General features: G+C 48.7%; 1 protein-coding gene across 2 annotated transcripts in view; it reads left to right on the forward strand.

The window, feature by feature from the left end:
• Ubash3a (ubiquitin associated and SH3 domain containing A) overlaps window positions 1-9,749 on the forward strand; it is a 35,149-nt gene extending 25,400 nt beyond the window's left edge. The window contains exons 10-14 of one of the 2 annotated variants that reach the window (XM_021221574.1): window positions 2,804-2,896; window positions 4,644-4,788; window positions 5,407-5,513; window positions 6,707-6,816; window positions 8,596-9,749. In XM_021221574.1, the coding sequence (XP_021077233.1) occupies window positions 2,804-2,896; window positions 4,644-4,788; window positions 5,407-5,513; window positions 6,707-6,816; window positions 8,596-8,733 (593 nt within the window). In that variant the 3' untranslated portion in view covers window positions 8,734-9,749. The remainder of the gene's footprint in view (window positions 1-2,803; window positions 2,897-4,643; window positions 4,789-5,406; window positions 5,514-6,706; window positions 6,817-8,595) is intronic. The other variant, XM_021221575.1, reaches the window with a different exon arrangement.
• Window positions 9,750-17,383: the final 7,634 nt, after the last annotated feature.

Below are 17,383 nucleotides of genomic sequence, written 5' to 3' on the forward strand. Positions count from 1 at the left end.
CCAACAAGGCCACACCTCCTCCAACAAGGCCACATCTCCTCCAACAAGGCCACACCTCCTCCAACAAGGCCACACCTCCTCCAACAAGGCCACACACCCACTCCAACAAGGCCACACCCCACTCCAACAAGACCATACCTTCTAATGCCTCCCAAACAGTTCCACTAATTAGGGACCAAATATTTAAATATATGAGTGGGGGGCAGTCTCATTCAAACCACGGCTGAGATGTTAGATCATTTACCCAGGGTCACACAGCTAGTGGCCAAAAGTGGAGCCATCTGATCCAGGAGTGTGTGATTGGTGATGCAAGCAAGGAAATATAGGGAGGGAACACTGCAGAGAGAAGAAATAGCAATAAACACTATATGCACCAAGAGTGCCACTTAAAGAATTAAAACTGAGCTGGGGAGATAGCTCAGTTGGTCAAATATTTGCCTGGTGAGCACATGGGCCTGGGTTTGATCCTCAGAACTTATGTGCAAAAGCTGGGTGTGGTGGTATGCACTTGTATTCCCAGTGCTGAGGAAGCAGAGGCAGGGTGCTCCCCAGAGCTCCCTGGCCAGACAGGCTCGCCTACAAGGTTAACTCCAGGCCTGTGAGAAATACCATTTGAGGTATAAGGGTCAATGGCATCCCTGAGGATGACTTCTGAGGCTGGTCTCTGACCTCCACACACAAGCTTACATGCACATACACAGACAGACAGACACAGACACAGACACATACACAGACAGACAGACACAGACACAGTCACAGACACAGACACAGGCACAGACACACACACACACAGACACAGACACAGACACAGACAGACAGACACATGCACATACACAGACAGACAGACACAGTCACAGATGCAGACACACACAGATACAGACAGACAGACACAGACACATACACAGACAGACACAGACACAGTCACAGACACAGACACAGACACAGACACAGAAACAGACAGACAGACACATGCACAGACACAGACAGACACAGACACAGTCACAGATGCAGATACACACAGATACAGACACACATGCACAGACATACGCACGCGCGCGCACACAGACACACATGCACTTTAAAGGCACATCCCCTCACAGGTAATATTGCACTATGACTCATGAATTTATGACTGGGGTGTCTTCTTCTGTGACATCTAATTTGGGGAACAGACGAGATTGTGATGCTTCTCTGGTTTACATCGTACAAATTCAGAAAGCCAAGCCTAAGGGGGCAAGCAGACACCCCAGTCCCTGGCTGGTTAGCTACAGGAACCCACTAGAACTAGCTTTCCTGCTTCTCACCCTGTGTGAGCCACAGGGGTTTCCTGCCAGCTCTCAGGGTGGGAGGCTGGGTTCACACTGTGACTGTTTCAGGCTCCCCATCAGACAACAGTTAGTTCTGGGGTTGGGATACACCAGCTGTACACAGCCCATTTGGGCTCCTCCTTCCTTAGGAGACATGACATGCTTATATGTCATGTGAGCCTGTATGTGTGTCCCAGAAGTCCTGTCTTCATGCCCAAATGCTTACAACGGTGTTTGACCAGCTCTCGGTGTACATACATGGGAGCATCCAGGGATGTGTCACATAGGTAAGAAGCATCCCTAGCTGCTATATCCCTGCCACCATCTGGGGGCAGAAATTGAAGTCCCAAGGTCATGGTACAAGCAGATGGCTCCTTCTGAGGCTATGAGGGAGACGTACCTCTTTCTACTGCTCCATGGTGTGGTATGTCATTGCTCGCCATGGTGCAGCATGCCTTGATGTCTTCACATCATCCCTTTCTGTCAGCCTTCTCCTTTGCAGAAGACATATTGGTACAGAATGCAGACTTACATTAACTTATTCTCAGTTACCCCATGGGGTACTGGGGGATAGATGCCAGGATCCTTTGTAGGCATAGAATCCATGGGTATACATGTACATATACACATATGCATATATATATATATATATATATATATATATATCCCATAAATTTTGCATGAAACCTGTGTGTTTGGTATAGTCACAAGTTTCTGATATTTTTTCTTCCTATTGGTCAAAGCCTTAGCTACAGATCCATTGATTAAGGTCCCAGTCTATGGAGATCAGTATTCCAACTTGCCTGTAACTGACAACCCCAAGCCTCTTGTCAGAAATCTCTTGTGCAATGGGGTTTCCTTTGCCACTAGCTAGGCTTCTAGTATCACAGAGAAAACATGGTTGGATTACAGCTTGTCCTTCCACAAGCCATGGCTGGCCTTAAGCTGACCAACTAAATGGCCATTAAGGCATCTTAAGCCTACAGTGCAGGTGTGACTTGAGCGGGGCATGGCGGGTTTTCAGTCCACAGAGTCACTTTTATCTGGTGCCCAGGCCTCATTTCAGACTCACCCAGGCTATGGGCAGAGCTCAGGTCCTCAGGAAGCAGGACTAGGGTCTTCCCTGGCTACTATTGGTACTTTCCGCTTCCGAGGCTACACCCATGTCTGGTAACATGGGCCGCTCCATCTTTCAACACAGCTAAAGGATATGGTTCACACACCAAGTATGACCACATTCAGTGTCAGCTCATTCCTGTTCTGTGGCCAGCCGGGAGGAACCTCCACTGCTTACAGCCTCAACAACACCATACCACCACCTCCACCATACAATAAAATGTAGTTACAAGACCATTGCTGGTCACAGTTGCAGGTCCTGCCCTAAGCTGCAGGTGTGTACAGCAGCGGTAAGAGTCTCATCCATTCCTGCCTGCTACCAAGGCAAGCGCCATCCTGGGCTGATGCATGAAGGGAGTTTCCTACCTGTTGTTTTCTAGGAGAAGCCCTGCTGGACAGCGGCGTCAGAGTCACCGCAGTCTTCTCGTCTCCAGCTCTGCGCTGTGTGCAGACAGCCAAGCACATCCTGGAAGGTGAGACGCTCAGCAGGCCTTGCCTTTGGCTTGATCTTGAGGATATTCTCCGTGGGGAGCAATGAGAGTGTGGAGTGAATGAGATGATGAGCAAGGAGTGGCCATAACTAAGGCAGTTAGAAGCCAGCCTTCTAGGTGCTGCTGGCAGAAATGAGCCATTAATATCCCAAAGTGCTAGGGTTGTACGACCCATGGTAGCTGGTGTCACAGGGTCAACATTTGTCATCATACTTTGCCAAGTGGCTAAGTTCTGCCAAGTGTCTCAGTACTTGGGAATGAACATTCACAAGCCCAGAGACCTGGGGCTACTGAGGACCCTTCTAGATCAACATATGGCTTCCCAGGGCAGGGTCAGTGCTGGAGGGGAGCTGTCCAGCATCTCCAGTACTTGGGAATGAACATTCACAAGCCCAGAGACCTGGGGCTACTGAGAACCCTTCTAGATCCACGCATGACTTTCCAGGACAAGGTCAGCACTGGAGGGGAGCTGTCCAGCATCTCCCAACTGTCAGGAAGCCATTCACAGATCCTCTCAGCCATGGGAGACAACATTGCCATGTGGGTGACTGGTGGTCACCAAGGTTCTGCCCCTACTTAGGGGGTCATGGAAGTGTCCATATCAGGAGATAGAAACCCTCTTTGTTCACTGCAGAACAAAGTTCTTAACCAAAGTCAGCACCCTGCCTGCCACCAGGGGGCAGAGGTCCTGCCCCTAGTCTGAACCCCTCTTGTTTACACTTTTATCCCAACCAACTGGGGAAGGAAGAGCCTTACTTGACAGGTCTTTTTGGTTAAGATATAAAGTTCTTGGGAGGGGTGAACTGTGAGAAATCAGAATGTTCCAGAAGTTTCCTTCCCTACTCTTCACCTCTCGCCCCCTCGGGACTTCCTGTCTCCATCACCATATCATTCCATCAAGGATGAAACTGCGTTGTGGATTAAGTGAGCTTTATATGGGGCTATATCGAGACCCCAGGGTGAGCCTGCTGCCTATGGTGAACCCCTAGACAAGCAGCATGGCCCCGCTTGATGGCAGCATGCTGTCAGTCCTTGGATCCCTGCAAATGCCTGGTGGTCCGGGTCTTAGAGAAAGCAGTGCTGCACTTAGATCCCAGGATGATATTTGCCAGGGAAGAGTCACATATGTGACGTGTCTCCTTGGACTCAGTTATAGGCTGGTGTTCTGGTTTGTTTTTCCATTCCTGTGGTAAAACACTAACTAAAAACCAGCCAGGGAAGGAAGAGGCATACTTGACTTACACTTCCGAATCGCTGTCCATCAATCAGATCGGTGGTGGTAGGAACTCACAGCGGAAACCGGAAGCAGGAGCTGAAGCCATGGAGGGGTGCTGCGTACAGCCTTGCTCCCCGTGGCTTGCTCAGCCTGCCTTCTTTTAGCACCTAGGATTACATGCCCAGGTGTGACACCACCCAGGGTGGTTTTGGCCCTCCCACATCAGCAATTAATTAATCAGCAATTAATCAAGGATATGGATGTAATAGTGTATGCCTTTAATCACAGTACTTGGGATGCAGGGGTAGGCAGATCTCCATGAGTTCAAGGACTCTGCATAGTGAGTTCCAGAACAGCTAGAGCCTTGCCTATAGATCAGTCTTCTCAGTTGAGATGCCTTCTTCCCATCATGACTCCAGCTTGTGTCAAGTTGGCAAAAACACTAACTACCAAGGCGGATATAGGATGAAGGAGTTTCTTTAGGTGACTTATGCTTGTTTCCATTGACCCAAGAACTCAAACTGGAGAAGAAGCTGAAGATAAGAGTTGAGCCTGGAATCTTTGAGTGGATGAAGTGGGAAGCCAGCAAGGCCACGCTGACCTTCTTGACCTTGGAGGAGCTGAAAGAAGCAAACTTCAATGTTGACCTTGATTATAGGTATGCACCTTGCAAATCTCTGCCACCGAGGCTACTCTGGACCCTGCTAAAGAAAATCTATCTACTGAGGTAGAACCAAGCAATGGAGAGTAAGGTAGATTGCGCTGTGTATATAGTACCAGCAGGATCGGGGCAATGAGAAATGGCTTGAGGGTTATGGTCTTGCTCAGTCAAACCAAGACTCCTGGTGAAGGCAGCTACAGTGAACACACATCACCTAGAGATGAGGGAGGCTGGGGAACCTGACTACATATGGAAGAGAGGGTATTCCTGCTAAAACTGGCCCTACAAGGATGGACACAAAGGGACCTCACCCAGAAGAGGGTCCTGACTCTGGTCTGTGATGGGGAGTGTGATTTGTCCTTCCCGTGGGGTGACTATCTCCAGGTAGAGTGAGATGTACAGCTTTCCTGCTGTTCAGTCAGCCTCCATGCTGGTGGTACCACAGCCCTTTGCCAGTGTGAACACATCCGGGAGCCCCTGCTGACTGTGAACCCATGAGCCCTGCCTGGCAGGCTGTCCAGAGGATCATGGTCCCACTCAGCTGCTCCAGCATACCCTTGTTCACCAGGAGGTTCCAGAACAGCAGCCCATGTCTCTCTTTCTATCTCCTCTCAGGCCAGCATTGCCCCGCTGCTCCCTCATGCCAGCTGAGAGCTATGACCAGTACGTGGAGAGATGCACCGTGAGCATGGGGCAGATCATCAACACATGCCCACAGGACAGTGAGTGTCCCACAGGCTTGAGGGGGACAGCCTCGGGCTTCCCTGGGATGGGACTGGCTGATTCTGACCTGTTAATGTCTCTACCTCCTCACTCCCATACTCTGGCTAAGACAGTACATCGTCTCCACCATGACAGGGAGTGGATGCATACTCATACTCCATGTAGCCCAGGTATCTTAGTTAGGGTTTTACTGCTGTGAAGAGGCACCGTGACCAAGGCAACTCTTATAAAGGACAACATTGAACTGGGGCTGGCTTACAGGTTTTGAGGTTCAGAACATTATCATCAAGGCAGGAACATGGTAGCATCCAGGCAGGCATGGTACAGGAGGACCTAAGAGTTCTACATCTTCATCTGAAGGCTGCTAGGAGAAGACTGACTTCCAGGCAGCTGAGATGAGGGTCTTAAAGCTCACACCCACAGTGACACACCTACTCCAACAAGGCCACACCCACTCCAACTAGGCCACACCTCCTAATAGTGGATTCCCTGGGTCAAGCATATGCAAACCATCACACCAGGTTTGCATGAGCTCTGGTGCTAAGAATGGATGGCCCTAGAATATCAGGGTCATCACCAACTATGGAAAGAAGAGAAGCCCAGAATGACAGAAGGATCAGGTAGCCAATGCCTACGGAAAGGGAGGCTGAGCCACAGCCCACCCACCCTAACCACCAGCCATGCTCCCAGCTCTCCTGGCTCCACACCATCAACCGCTGCCTCTCCCAGCTTTGCTTTGTCCAGCGTGAGACACACACCGAGGTGCTGGATCCCATCATGTCACCTGAGGTGGCTCCCCAAGTCCTGCTAACCCTTATCTAAAGCAGGCGGCATCTCAGGCTCACAGTGATAAGCCAGATTAAGTGATTGGCTTGGGTCTGGATAGCAGCCATCCCACACCGACCTGTGGCTGACAGGACCTAGGCAGCCAGCCACAAGAGGATAGAGACTCAGATACTCTGTATGCCATCCTTGAAGCTGGCACACAGTCACCACACCCTAGCCCTAGGCCCCACATCACAAGGTGGTGTGCTCTAAACCATGGCAAAAGACTGGGTCTTCTTACACATGATACTTCCCACCCCACCACCTCACAGGGGCACAGTAGCTGGACCCATAAGACATTGAAGAGGCTTATATGTTGCAAAGTGCTCTCTGGGCCTGCTCTGACCTTGACATGTTTTGTCTACAGTGGGCATCACCCTCATTGTGAGCCACAGCTCAGCGCTCGACTCCTGTACGAGGCCACTCCTTGGGCTCCCACCCAGAGAATGTGGGGATTTCGCCCAACTGGTAAGAAAGGTATGTGACCCTCTTATGCCTCTTTAACCTCCAAGTAAAGCAGGGGCTGGGCCATGGCACTCTTTATAGAATGACAAGCATCCATCAAACCCAGGGCTGGCAAGACTATGTGAATGTGCCCACCTGCTCCCATGGAGGGCATACCTGCAGAAGCTGTGGGGTAAACCTGTCACCCTAACACCCAAGTGGCAGTCTCCCCTGCTTTTGCAGCCATCAGTGTCAAGAAGTTTCAGGGTTTGTTCAGAGCTAGCCCATAGCCCATCCCTTGCAGCTCTAAGAGCACAACAAGAGTCCCATGAGGAGTCAGGAGTCACTGTTTGAGTAAGAGAAGGCTAGACCCTGTGTGGTCCTGCCTTCCTCAGGAGGGCCTGGGAGGGGTAGTGGCAGATGGAAGGAACCTCCACCCACTCACCTTCTGAGTCACCTGTCAAAGGACAAATGGGAACTCACTGTAGCTATTTGTAGCATGACCAGGTGCTGGGCCAGTCTCATGAAAGACTCTAATGGCAGACTGGTGACAAACATGCATTGGTGGTACTTTGAGTGACCTATTGAATATACCCCAGCAGATCAGAGAAGGCGGTGGCCAGACCCTGAATTATTCACCTTAGACTAGCTCTTCCTCCCCTGGTGACCAGTTCTCTCTCTCTTCCTCATCAAGATAATTAACCAGTGATCCTGTGCCCTGATTCTATTGGTATAGAAAATTACCGATAAGAGCTAAGCATGATGGAGCAGACCTTCTGTAATGGCACCTACTCGGCAGGCCGCGGCAGGCTGACCTCTGAACTTACGAGTTACCGGTTCCCTAAGCAACATAGGGAACCCCAGTTGATTAGAAGGAGGAAGGAGGGAAGAGGAGAAGGAGGAAGAAGAGGAAGATGAGAACAAGGACAAGAGAAAAAATGATTCCTATAAATTCTAAACATTAGAACTTTCTTATGCTGACCACTTGGGAGTCTACATCAACCCCACCCCAAATTAGACAGCCTGCAGATCAGAAGTTTATCCAAGGGCTTTGCTGACAGAGTATTCAAGGCTTTCCACTGAGCAGCCCATTACACCCTCCTGGCAGTCCCTGTCTGCAGAGAGGATGATTTTTTTTCCCGAGTCAGCGGTAGCATCTCCTTAGATTCCTCCCTGCATCTTGGGATGTTTGCAAATTTTGTCTGACCAAAGAATTCCTAGATGTTAAAAAGAGGGTGAGATAGTACCGGTAAGAAAGGCATGTGGACAGAAAAGCCTCAACACAAGGATCCAATGAGCTGGTCCATTTTACAGATGAAGGCATGGAGGGCCAGCGTTTCACCTTGTGCTTTGTTCTATAGTCTAAACCAGCAATCCTGAACTTTTCTGTGCTGCCGAGGCAGGGATAAGGTAACTTGTAGCTAGTTGGCAGGGTCTCCCATCCACACCCCACACCCCTCCCCCTTCACTCCCCCTATGACCCCCATCCCACCCCCCATCCCCCTGGAGGTATGTGGGCCTGGTAATTCTGTGGGAAAGGAGGACAGACCCATGGCTCCCAGAATGCTTAGCAGTCCCACTCCAAGTTGTAAGGAATCTCTAGGTAACAATGTAACCCATTGTTGAGAGCGCTGATCATCCCCAGGCGAAATTAAATGCTAGGTGCTGGCATTGATTCCATGGTTCCCTGGCAGCCTGGGACCATCGGGTCCCCTCCCTGACCCAGAGACACATTTTCAGTGGGTTTAAGAAGTGCTCCAATGTTGATCGACTTGTAACAGAATATTATAAACATACTGAACCCTCTTCCAGATTCCATCGCTGGGCATGTGCTTCTGTGAGGAAAACAGAGAGGACGGAAAGTGGGACCTGGTGAATCCACCAGTAAAGACACTGACGCATGGGGCCAACTCGGTCTTTAACTGGAGAAACTGGATCTCAAGCAAATGAGGCAGCCCAAGCTTTCCAGGAAGAGGCGAATGCCCTATGCCAAAGCACGAGGGGCTGTGATGATGATTACAAAGGCGTCCTAGCCTCTCGCCCGGTGTGACTGGGGGAAAGAACAAAACACACTCGATACTCGGGGGGGAATAGCCATGGCTCATACCTTTGTCACTGCCACCCGTGGATCCGCTGTCCTGCCAACCGCTGCAGAGGCCAGGGCAGAGGTCTGGCTTAGGATACCACATTGCGACATATGCACTGGGTCGGAGAGAACAAAGGAACTGCCCCACTTCCAGGAACTAAAGACACCCCGCACTTGAAGATGCCACCCATCTATTTTGTATGTTCTTAGGAACCCTCCTTATTGCTATAACAATCACTCTTCAGCCAGGGCCACACCAGCTGAAAAAGGAACAGTGGTCAATAAAAGAAATGGCCGGCCTACCAGATCAAAACCAGGACAGCAGCTGGCACCAGCACTTTAGGGGTTCCTTGCTGTTGCTCGGACACAGAGTTGGACACAGTAATGCTTGAAAGCTGTGCAAAATTCCTAATGCACAGAGACAAAGTGTGTGGTTCTGGAGGTTAGCGTGGGCTGCGTTCCTCTGCAGATTCTAAAGGACTCTTCCCCAGCCGCTCCGGAATCCAGAGGCCTCTGTCCTTCCTGGCATCCTATTTATTATATTATATTCCTGGCATCTACTATCTTATGATTCTATTCAAATCAATCAGTTTGGGGAAGTTCTAAGGCATAGTCACATAGCCCCTGCCTTGAGCCTCCTGCCTCGGTCTCACAAAGACGCCATGACAAATTGTGCTCAGCCGCCTAGGATCTTCTCTCATCTTAAGACCCTCGGCAACTAAGCCTGCAAAGTCCCTTAGCCACAGGGGTCACTTGTTCATGGTCCCGGAAGTTAGCGTGTGTCTAAGAAGGTCGTCCTCCAGCCCTACCTCAGCCTCTGTTTTTCCAAGCACATCATGGCTGTTGTTCAAGGGTCTAGACATAAAGACCTGCACCTCCTACACACACTCCGTTCAGGTCCTTTTCTGGCTCCTCCTTTTTTCTCTTCTCAAAGAGCAGGAAGGGGTGGGGGCTTTGTGAGTGGAAGGAGTGAGCCCCTTGCCTTAACAGGAAGGGCACCAGCCCAGCCATGGCGGGGAAGGCCATTCCTCAGACATGGACTGAGAGAATGTGTAAGCACTGTATGTAAACTCAGCTGAAGCTCTGGCTTGGGAAGTGCTGATCCAGTGGTAAGTGGGATTCTCTGTATAGTGTCCTCCCACCTCACCCTACAGAGGTCCCCAAGTGGCTGACACTGCACAAGTGGATTACAATCCAGTCATTCCCCACACCATGCTTTAAGGGGGTTGGAGGTGTTGTTCTTCATTGCCAGTCCCCTGTTGCAAAATTGTGGTTACTTTTTACTGTTGTGTTCTGCCCAGGCAGGAAGGACCTGGAATGCAGGAGGGAGGAGGTAAGGGAAGTGGAGGAGGAAGGGAAGAAGGAAAGGAGAGATTAGGGTAGGGAGTCTTCTTGGGGGTGGGGGGTGGGGGTGAGGGGGGAGAACTTGATGTTTCTGAGCTCGTCTGACCCCTGCTGGTGACACCTGGAAGGACACCTTCCTCTGGGCACTGCCCTGGTCCACCTCCCAACCCACAGTCTTTGATCTTTTCTCTTGAGTTTTTAAAGTAGGATTTTGATTGACACGTGTCCTGGGAAGAGCCACATTCTTTCTTCTCAAGTTCAACCAGTAGACAGTTCTGCAGGGTTCAGAGGTGGAAACAAAGACAAATGATCCTGTCGGTGGATGGGTCAAAAGCTCAAGGCACTCTCCCACCCCACCCTAGTCCCTGGGGAAGTCTGGGAAGCAACTTGGGGGCTGGGCCACCTGAGAAGCTATTTGAGAGTCACCACTGAGGGCTGAATCAGTTCATCAGTCACACAGAAGTCTTGATCCCGGTACTTCAGTGTGACATTGTATTTGGAGAGAGGATTGTTAAAAGAGAAAAAGTACATGTGAGACACACATACAGAGAGAGAGAGAGAGAGAGAGAGAGACAGAGACAGAGACAGAGACAGAGACAGAGAGACAGACCGAGAGACAGACAGACAGAGAGACAGAGACAGACCGAGAGAGACAGACAGACAGACAGACAGACAGACAGACAGACAGACAGACAGGGGCAGGCAGACAGAATATCTGTAAGCACTCTATGTGTGTGCAGGCTACAGGGAATACGTGGCTGTCAGACACTACCTACCTTACATAGTGTCTTAGCTACATTTCTATTCCTATGACAAAACATGATGCCTAAGGCAGTTCTGAAAGCATTTAATTGGGCATGCAGTTTCAGAGGGCTAGAGTCCATGATGGTAGAGCCAAGACATCACAGACAGCAGGGACAGTTGAGAGCTCATATCTTGATCCATCCACAGTGACACACTCTCCTAGGCCCTCCTAAACTCCTAGGTCCACCAACTGCGGACCAAGTGTTCAAACATATGAGCCTACGAGGGTTGGGGGAAGGGATGCGGCATTCTCATTCAAACCACGACATTCAGTGTGGTGGTTTGAATATGCTTGGCTCAGGGAGGGGCACTATGAGGAGGTGTGGCCTTGTTGGAGGAAATGTATCACTGTGGGGATAAGCAATGAGCCCCTCTCCCCAGGCACGTGGGAGCCAGTCTTCTCCTAGCTGCATTTGGAACAAGAAGTAGAACTCTCAGCTCCTCCAGCACCATGCCTGCCTAGACATTGCCATGATCCTACCTTGATGATAATAGATTGAATCTCTGAACCTGTAAGCCAGCCCCAATTAAATGTTGTCCCTTATAAGAGTTGCCATGGTCGTGGTATCTCTTCACAGCAATAAAAGCCTAACTAAGATGCTTAGGTTTTGGATGCTGAAGTCAGGAGGCCAGCCTTGAACACCAAGCATCTTTACTTCTGAGCCATCTTTGCTGGCCTGGAGTCAGGACCTTGAAAAATGAACCTAAGTTAAATGAGGTCATCAGATGGGTCCAATCCAATCTGACTGTCCTTGTAAGAAAAGGAAGTCAAGATATAAACACAGACACATTGTGGTGGTTTAAATAAAAAACAGCCCTCATAGCTTCATATATTTGAACGCTTGGTCACTTGGTCATCTGGGACTGGCACTACTCAGGAGGGACTAGGAAGTGTGGCCTGGTTGGAGTAGGTGTGACCCTGGGTATGGGCTTTACGGTTTCAGAAGCTGAAGCCAAACCCAGTGCCTTTCTCTCTTCCTGCTGCCTTCAGATCCAGACGTAGAACTCTCCAGCACCATGCCCGCCTGTGTGCCACCATGCTTCCTGCCTTGAGGATAACCGACTAAACTCTGCAACTGTAAGCAAGTCCCAATTGAATGCTTCTTTTTTAGAAAGCTGCCATGATCATGGTGTCCCCTTTACAGCAACAGAACACTGACCGAGACACACATACAGAGAAGCAAGCCTGTGACGACATCTCAGGAGACACCTTCTACAAGTCAAGGAGAGAGGGCTCAGGAGGAAGCAGGCGGGGTGATACCTCCATGGAGAATTTCCTTCTGATCAAGCATCTCATCCATGTACATTGTATGTCAGTGCATGCAAGAGCACCTACCCAGGGGCTGAACACTAGGCAGGCTATACAGCGCCATATGAAGTGCCAATGGCCAGACCTGTCTACACAGCGTGCATCGTAAGTACTGCAGAAACGATCTGCACTGCATGAAGGATGCATGCCAGCTGTAAGCAAAGGTGACGTCATTCTTTGTAAAGGTTTTGTGCATCCCAAGACCTTGGTTTCTACAAGGATCCAGGAGCCAATCCACAGGGAATACCAGGGAGCGGTTACAGAGGGTACAGAGCCAACACTGGAGTCAGGGAAACATGCAGGGCTCCCGGCCGGAGCAAAGGTGATTCTGAGAACGGGAAGTGGTTGTATCTGACCAAACGGTCTCCTACTATCACTGCTATCCGTCAACGTCAGATATCTCTGAGTCAAGCCCAGAGGCTGAGAACCTGGCCCTCATCCACACCTGTTGAACCTCTGTGAGCCACATCCTTGTCTGTGAGATGGGCGAACATCAGACGCGTCTCTGTGGGTTGCTGAGTGGTGATCAGCTCACCCAGGGATGGAACTGTCTTCTCCAGCTGCAGTAACCGTTCCATTACCCCTCATGGGGTAGCTGGATTAGCCAGAGTGTTCTAGAATGCCTCGTAGCCCCTTGGACAGATGTGTCACGTCTAGCATGACTAACCAAATGCCAGTTCACAGTATCAACTCCCTGGAGAGAGAAGGCAATCACTCCCTGGGATTTTAGAAAATTGACTAAAATCAATTTTCTATATCCTGGAATGCAAGAAAATCATCTTAACAAAAATGTAAAATAGCAATTTTGTTGGAGTCAGAAATTCAGGGTTTTTTTTTTTTAAAGAAAGAAAATAAGAGACATTCACAAATGGCTCCTGAAAAGAGACAGACTCCAAGAATGGCTTTTATGGACTCTGGTTTCCTGGAGGAATATAATGATATATAGAAATGAAAATGTCATGAAGGAACCCATTATTTTGGAGACTGAAAGTTAAAAAAAAAAAATTAGGTGAAATCAGGTCCCACATTCAAGGCATGGGTCTGTCTTCCCACCATGAATAACTAAAACATAGCCCCAAAACATGGGCAAATTACTGAGACAGACAACAATCAATGCAAGATGGCAGCTTCTGAAAGAAGATGCAAGCCCCTGTAATTCACAGGCACACCTCATGCTATTACAGGTCCACTCTGCCATAAAGCAAATGCTGCAATAAAGTGAACCACATAAAATCCCTGGTCTCCCAGTGAGCATAAAAGTTAGACCACACTGCTCTCTGCTAAGTGTGTGATAAGGAGATGTCTGAAAATACAATGTATAGACCTTAATTTAAAATATTGCTGAAGCCAGGCAGTGGTGGCACACACCTTTAATCCCAGCACTTGGGAGGCAGAGGCAGGCAGATTTCTGAGTTTGAGGCCAGCCTGGTCTACAGAGTGAGTTCCAGGACAGCCAGGGCTACACAGAGAAACCCTGTCTCGAAAAACCAATATATATATAAATTGCTGAAAAGGAAACCAGTCTTAGCTATTGGAAAATTTGTGTGAGTAGATTTTAATGGATTTGCCTGTTGTTAGATTGCCACAAACTGAGAAAAACAGAAAGAAAAAGCCATAAAGAAAAACCCACATCAATGTTCTGCAGGCAGGGATAAAGCAAAGAAAATAAGGTATGTTCCTTGCTGTAGTTAGGGACACAGACACATTGTGAAGGTTTGAATAAAAAACGTCCTCATAGCTTCATATATTTGAACACTTGGTCATCTGGGACGGGCACTACTCGAGAGCGATTAGGAGGTGTGGCCTGGTTGGAGTAGGTGTGACCTACTGTTGCTGTGTGAAAACACTCTAACCCTTGAAGTTTTGTATTCAGAAATATTTGTCCAAATCCCACTCTGGTCTCACGTTTCCGCCCTTAACATTTTTTATATCTTCACATTCCACACCAATGTCCCTCCCATTTCTCTGTGATCTAGTAATGTAAGCCATTATTACCCTGCCACACTTGCTGGAAGGTTTAAACCTACATCCCTACAGGCTGTGTGTTTGACCCCCAGCTGGTAGTCTGGTAGCTCCGCCTCCAGGAGGGGAACCGCTATTGGACTGACACTTCTGGGTCACAGCCCATCACTGAGGGAAGTCAGGGCTGGAACTGGAGGCAGAGACCTGGAAGAACGCTGCTTGCTGGCTGGCTCTTTCTCAGGCTCGCACTTACTCAGCTTTCGGATACAGCCCAGGATACAGCAGCTGCCTGTGATGGTACCAGCCACGCTGGGCTGGACCCTCTTACATCAGATACCAATCAAGCCAGTCTCCACCCAAGACACGCCCACAGGCCAACCTCATTATTGGGAGTTTGTTTTGTGCTTACGTGGGAATTCGCACATCCGCTGGCAGCAGGTCCCTGCCAACAGTTGGTTTTTTGCTGGGTCATTGAAGAGCCAGCGGCCAATGGCTGGGAAAGGGGAGAGAGGCGGGACTTTTTGGATTCCTAGGCAAGAAATGCTGAGGAGAGAAGGGGCAGAATGAGCCATCAGACTAAAGAACCCACTAACAGGTAAGACTCTGGGTAAGTGGTCCCACACGCCCCGATTGGGTCTGGGGTAGCAGAGATGAAATACAGATTTAGCAAGTATAACTCGGGAATATTGGAGGGGAAAGTGGGTTAGCCATGTGGAGTTAGGGAGAAGTCCAGCTGTTGCGCAGTTAAGGCATGATAAAATTAAGCTAGCGTGTCTTTCATTTGTGAATCCAGAGTTCTTAGGAGGGTGCAGAGCTGCACACACCCCCGGGAGCATTGAGCAACATATAAATATATTCACCGCAACACCTGATGACATCGATTACTCAACCAGGACACCTTCTTCAGGTGATTCTGGGCTGTGTCAAGTTGACAGGGCTGAGCAGGGCATCCCGCATAGTCTTCAAGAAATGAACAAGAGGCAACAATAGAAACTTAAACCCTGAAACTACCTGTAGGAAAATCTGCAGTTATTTTTTCATGGGTTTTAATCTCTCTCTCTCTCTCTCTCTCTCTCTCTCTCTCTCTCTCTCTCACTAGTCACTAAAAACAGAAAGAAAGAAAAATCAATAAATACATAAAAGACCCCACAGCACTACCAATCAACTTGACTTAATCAATATTTATGGAACACCTCACCACACCGTGGTATATAATTTATTTTCTTTTCCAGTACAGTATGGCTCTATTTGCCAAAAGGACCACATTCTAGGCTATAAAGCAAATTGTAATGAATGTAAAAGTATTTGAATCGTGACATATACATTTTCTCTCCATAAAAGAGAAAGATCAGAAAAGATGACAGGCTACTTAAAAAGAAAATCCACATATTTGTAAACTAATAATGGACCTGGATCAGAGACAAAGCCAAAATAGGCAAAATGGGACAGGCAGGACGGATCGCCGTGAGAAGTGCGTACCAAAAAGGCTGAAGTTTGATCCTCGGAACCTACCTGGTGGAAGGAGAGAACCAACTCCTCCCACAAGTTGTCCTCTGACCTCCGAGTGCATGCCATGGTGTGCACACACACACTGCACACACGCACATACACGCACACACACACACACTGCACACACACACACACACACTGCACACACACACTCACACACACACACTGCACACACACACTCACACACACACACACACTGCACACACACACACATGCACACTGCACTCACACACTGCACGCACACACACACGCACACACACACGCACACACACACTGCACACACGCACACACACATTGCACACACACACTGCACACACACACTCACACACACACACACACACACACACACACACACGCACACGTCTGTGCCTCAGACTACTTGCCCTAACCCTACCTTCCCTGGGGGTTGGAGGTGAGGTGGTGCCGAGTCAACGACACAGATTCCGGGAGCGGGAGCAGGTGGAAAGCACACAGCAAGCTCATCTGAACACTGCTGCCAGCTCCTTTAAAACCCTCCATCCGAGTCCCCATCAGCCCCAAGAAAGCATCTCTTCTAAACAGCAGTTCCGATTGGCTGGCATTGTCTGCACCAGCAATCCTTGGTCTCTCAAGCAGGCCTCAATTAGGTCCTCCTGTAGGAGATGCTTCTGTGGCTGTGCAGCTCCCTGGCGTTTACATAGCAGTGACCTTGCCATTCCTGCTACAACACACCATAATTTTTTTAATCTGAGAAAAATTTTGAAGTTCAAGAATAGGAATACGACCTATCAGAATCTGTGGGATGTCATTACAGCAAGATTAGAGAGGAATTAATACCTCTCTAATATTAAAAGTCATTACTGGAAGAAAAACCTAAAATACATGGCCTTAGAGTCCTAACTATGAATAACAAGCAAAATATAGTGACGCTGTAAGGGTCCGAAAATTGCTGAAGGAAGACCCCAGATTCAGATAGTATGCAAAGACAAAGAAGCGTTTATTCTGCAGAAACAGCCAGCATGCAAGGGTTGCCATTGTTTCCAAATGGCAACCCCTACAGAGCCATTCCAGTTCCTTTTCTAACAGGATTGCTTAATTGCTTCTGAGATAACAGCAGACTTCTAAACCTTAGGGCACATTTCAAGGGTTACCACTAACCTAAGGTCATAAAGAAGATATACACCACAGGTGCAAAGCAGGAGATAAGATATTGACTGAGTTTGTCTAAACAAAACTACAGTCTTAAACGTCCCCATGAACCTCCAAGCCAGTGACAAATGGTGAAAAGTAAGCCAGATCATTGCTCCTAGTGTATACGCATGTAAGCATTCTCTTATTGATGTTAAGAGATATTAAGGAAAAGTGGTTATTTTTGTTCTGAGAGGTGTAATCATGTTTGTGTGACTATCTTCTTTTGGGTTTGTTGAAAGATTACTTTCTTGCTTTTTCTAGGGTGTAGTTTCCCTCCTTGTGTTGGTGTTTTCCATCTATTATCCTATGTAGGTCCGGATTTATGGAAAGATATTGCATAAATTTGGTTTTACCATGGAATATTTTGTTTTCTCCATCTATGGTAATTGAGAGTTTTGCTGGGTGTAGTAGCCTGG

Source organism: Mus pahari, chromosome 21 (genome assembly GCF_900095145.1).
Source record: "Mus pahari chromosome 21, PAHARI_EIJ_v1.1, whole genome shotgun sequence".
NCBI lineage: Eukaryota > Metazoa > Chordata > Mammalia > Rodentia > Muridae > Mus > Mus pahari.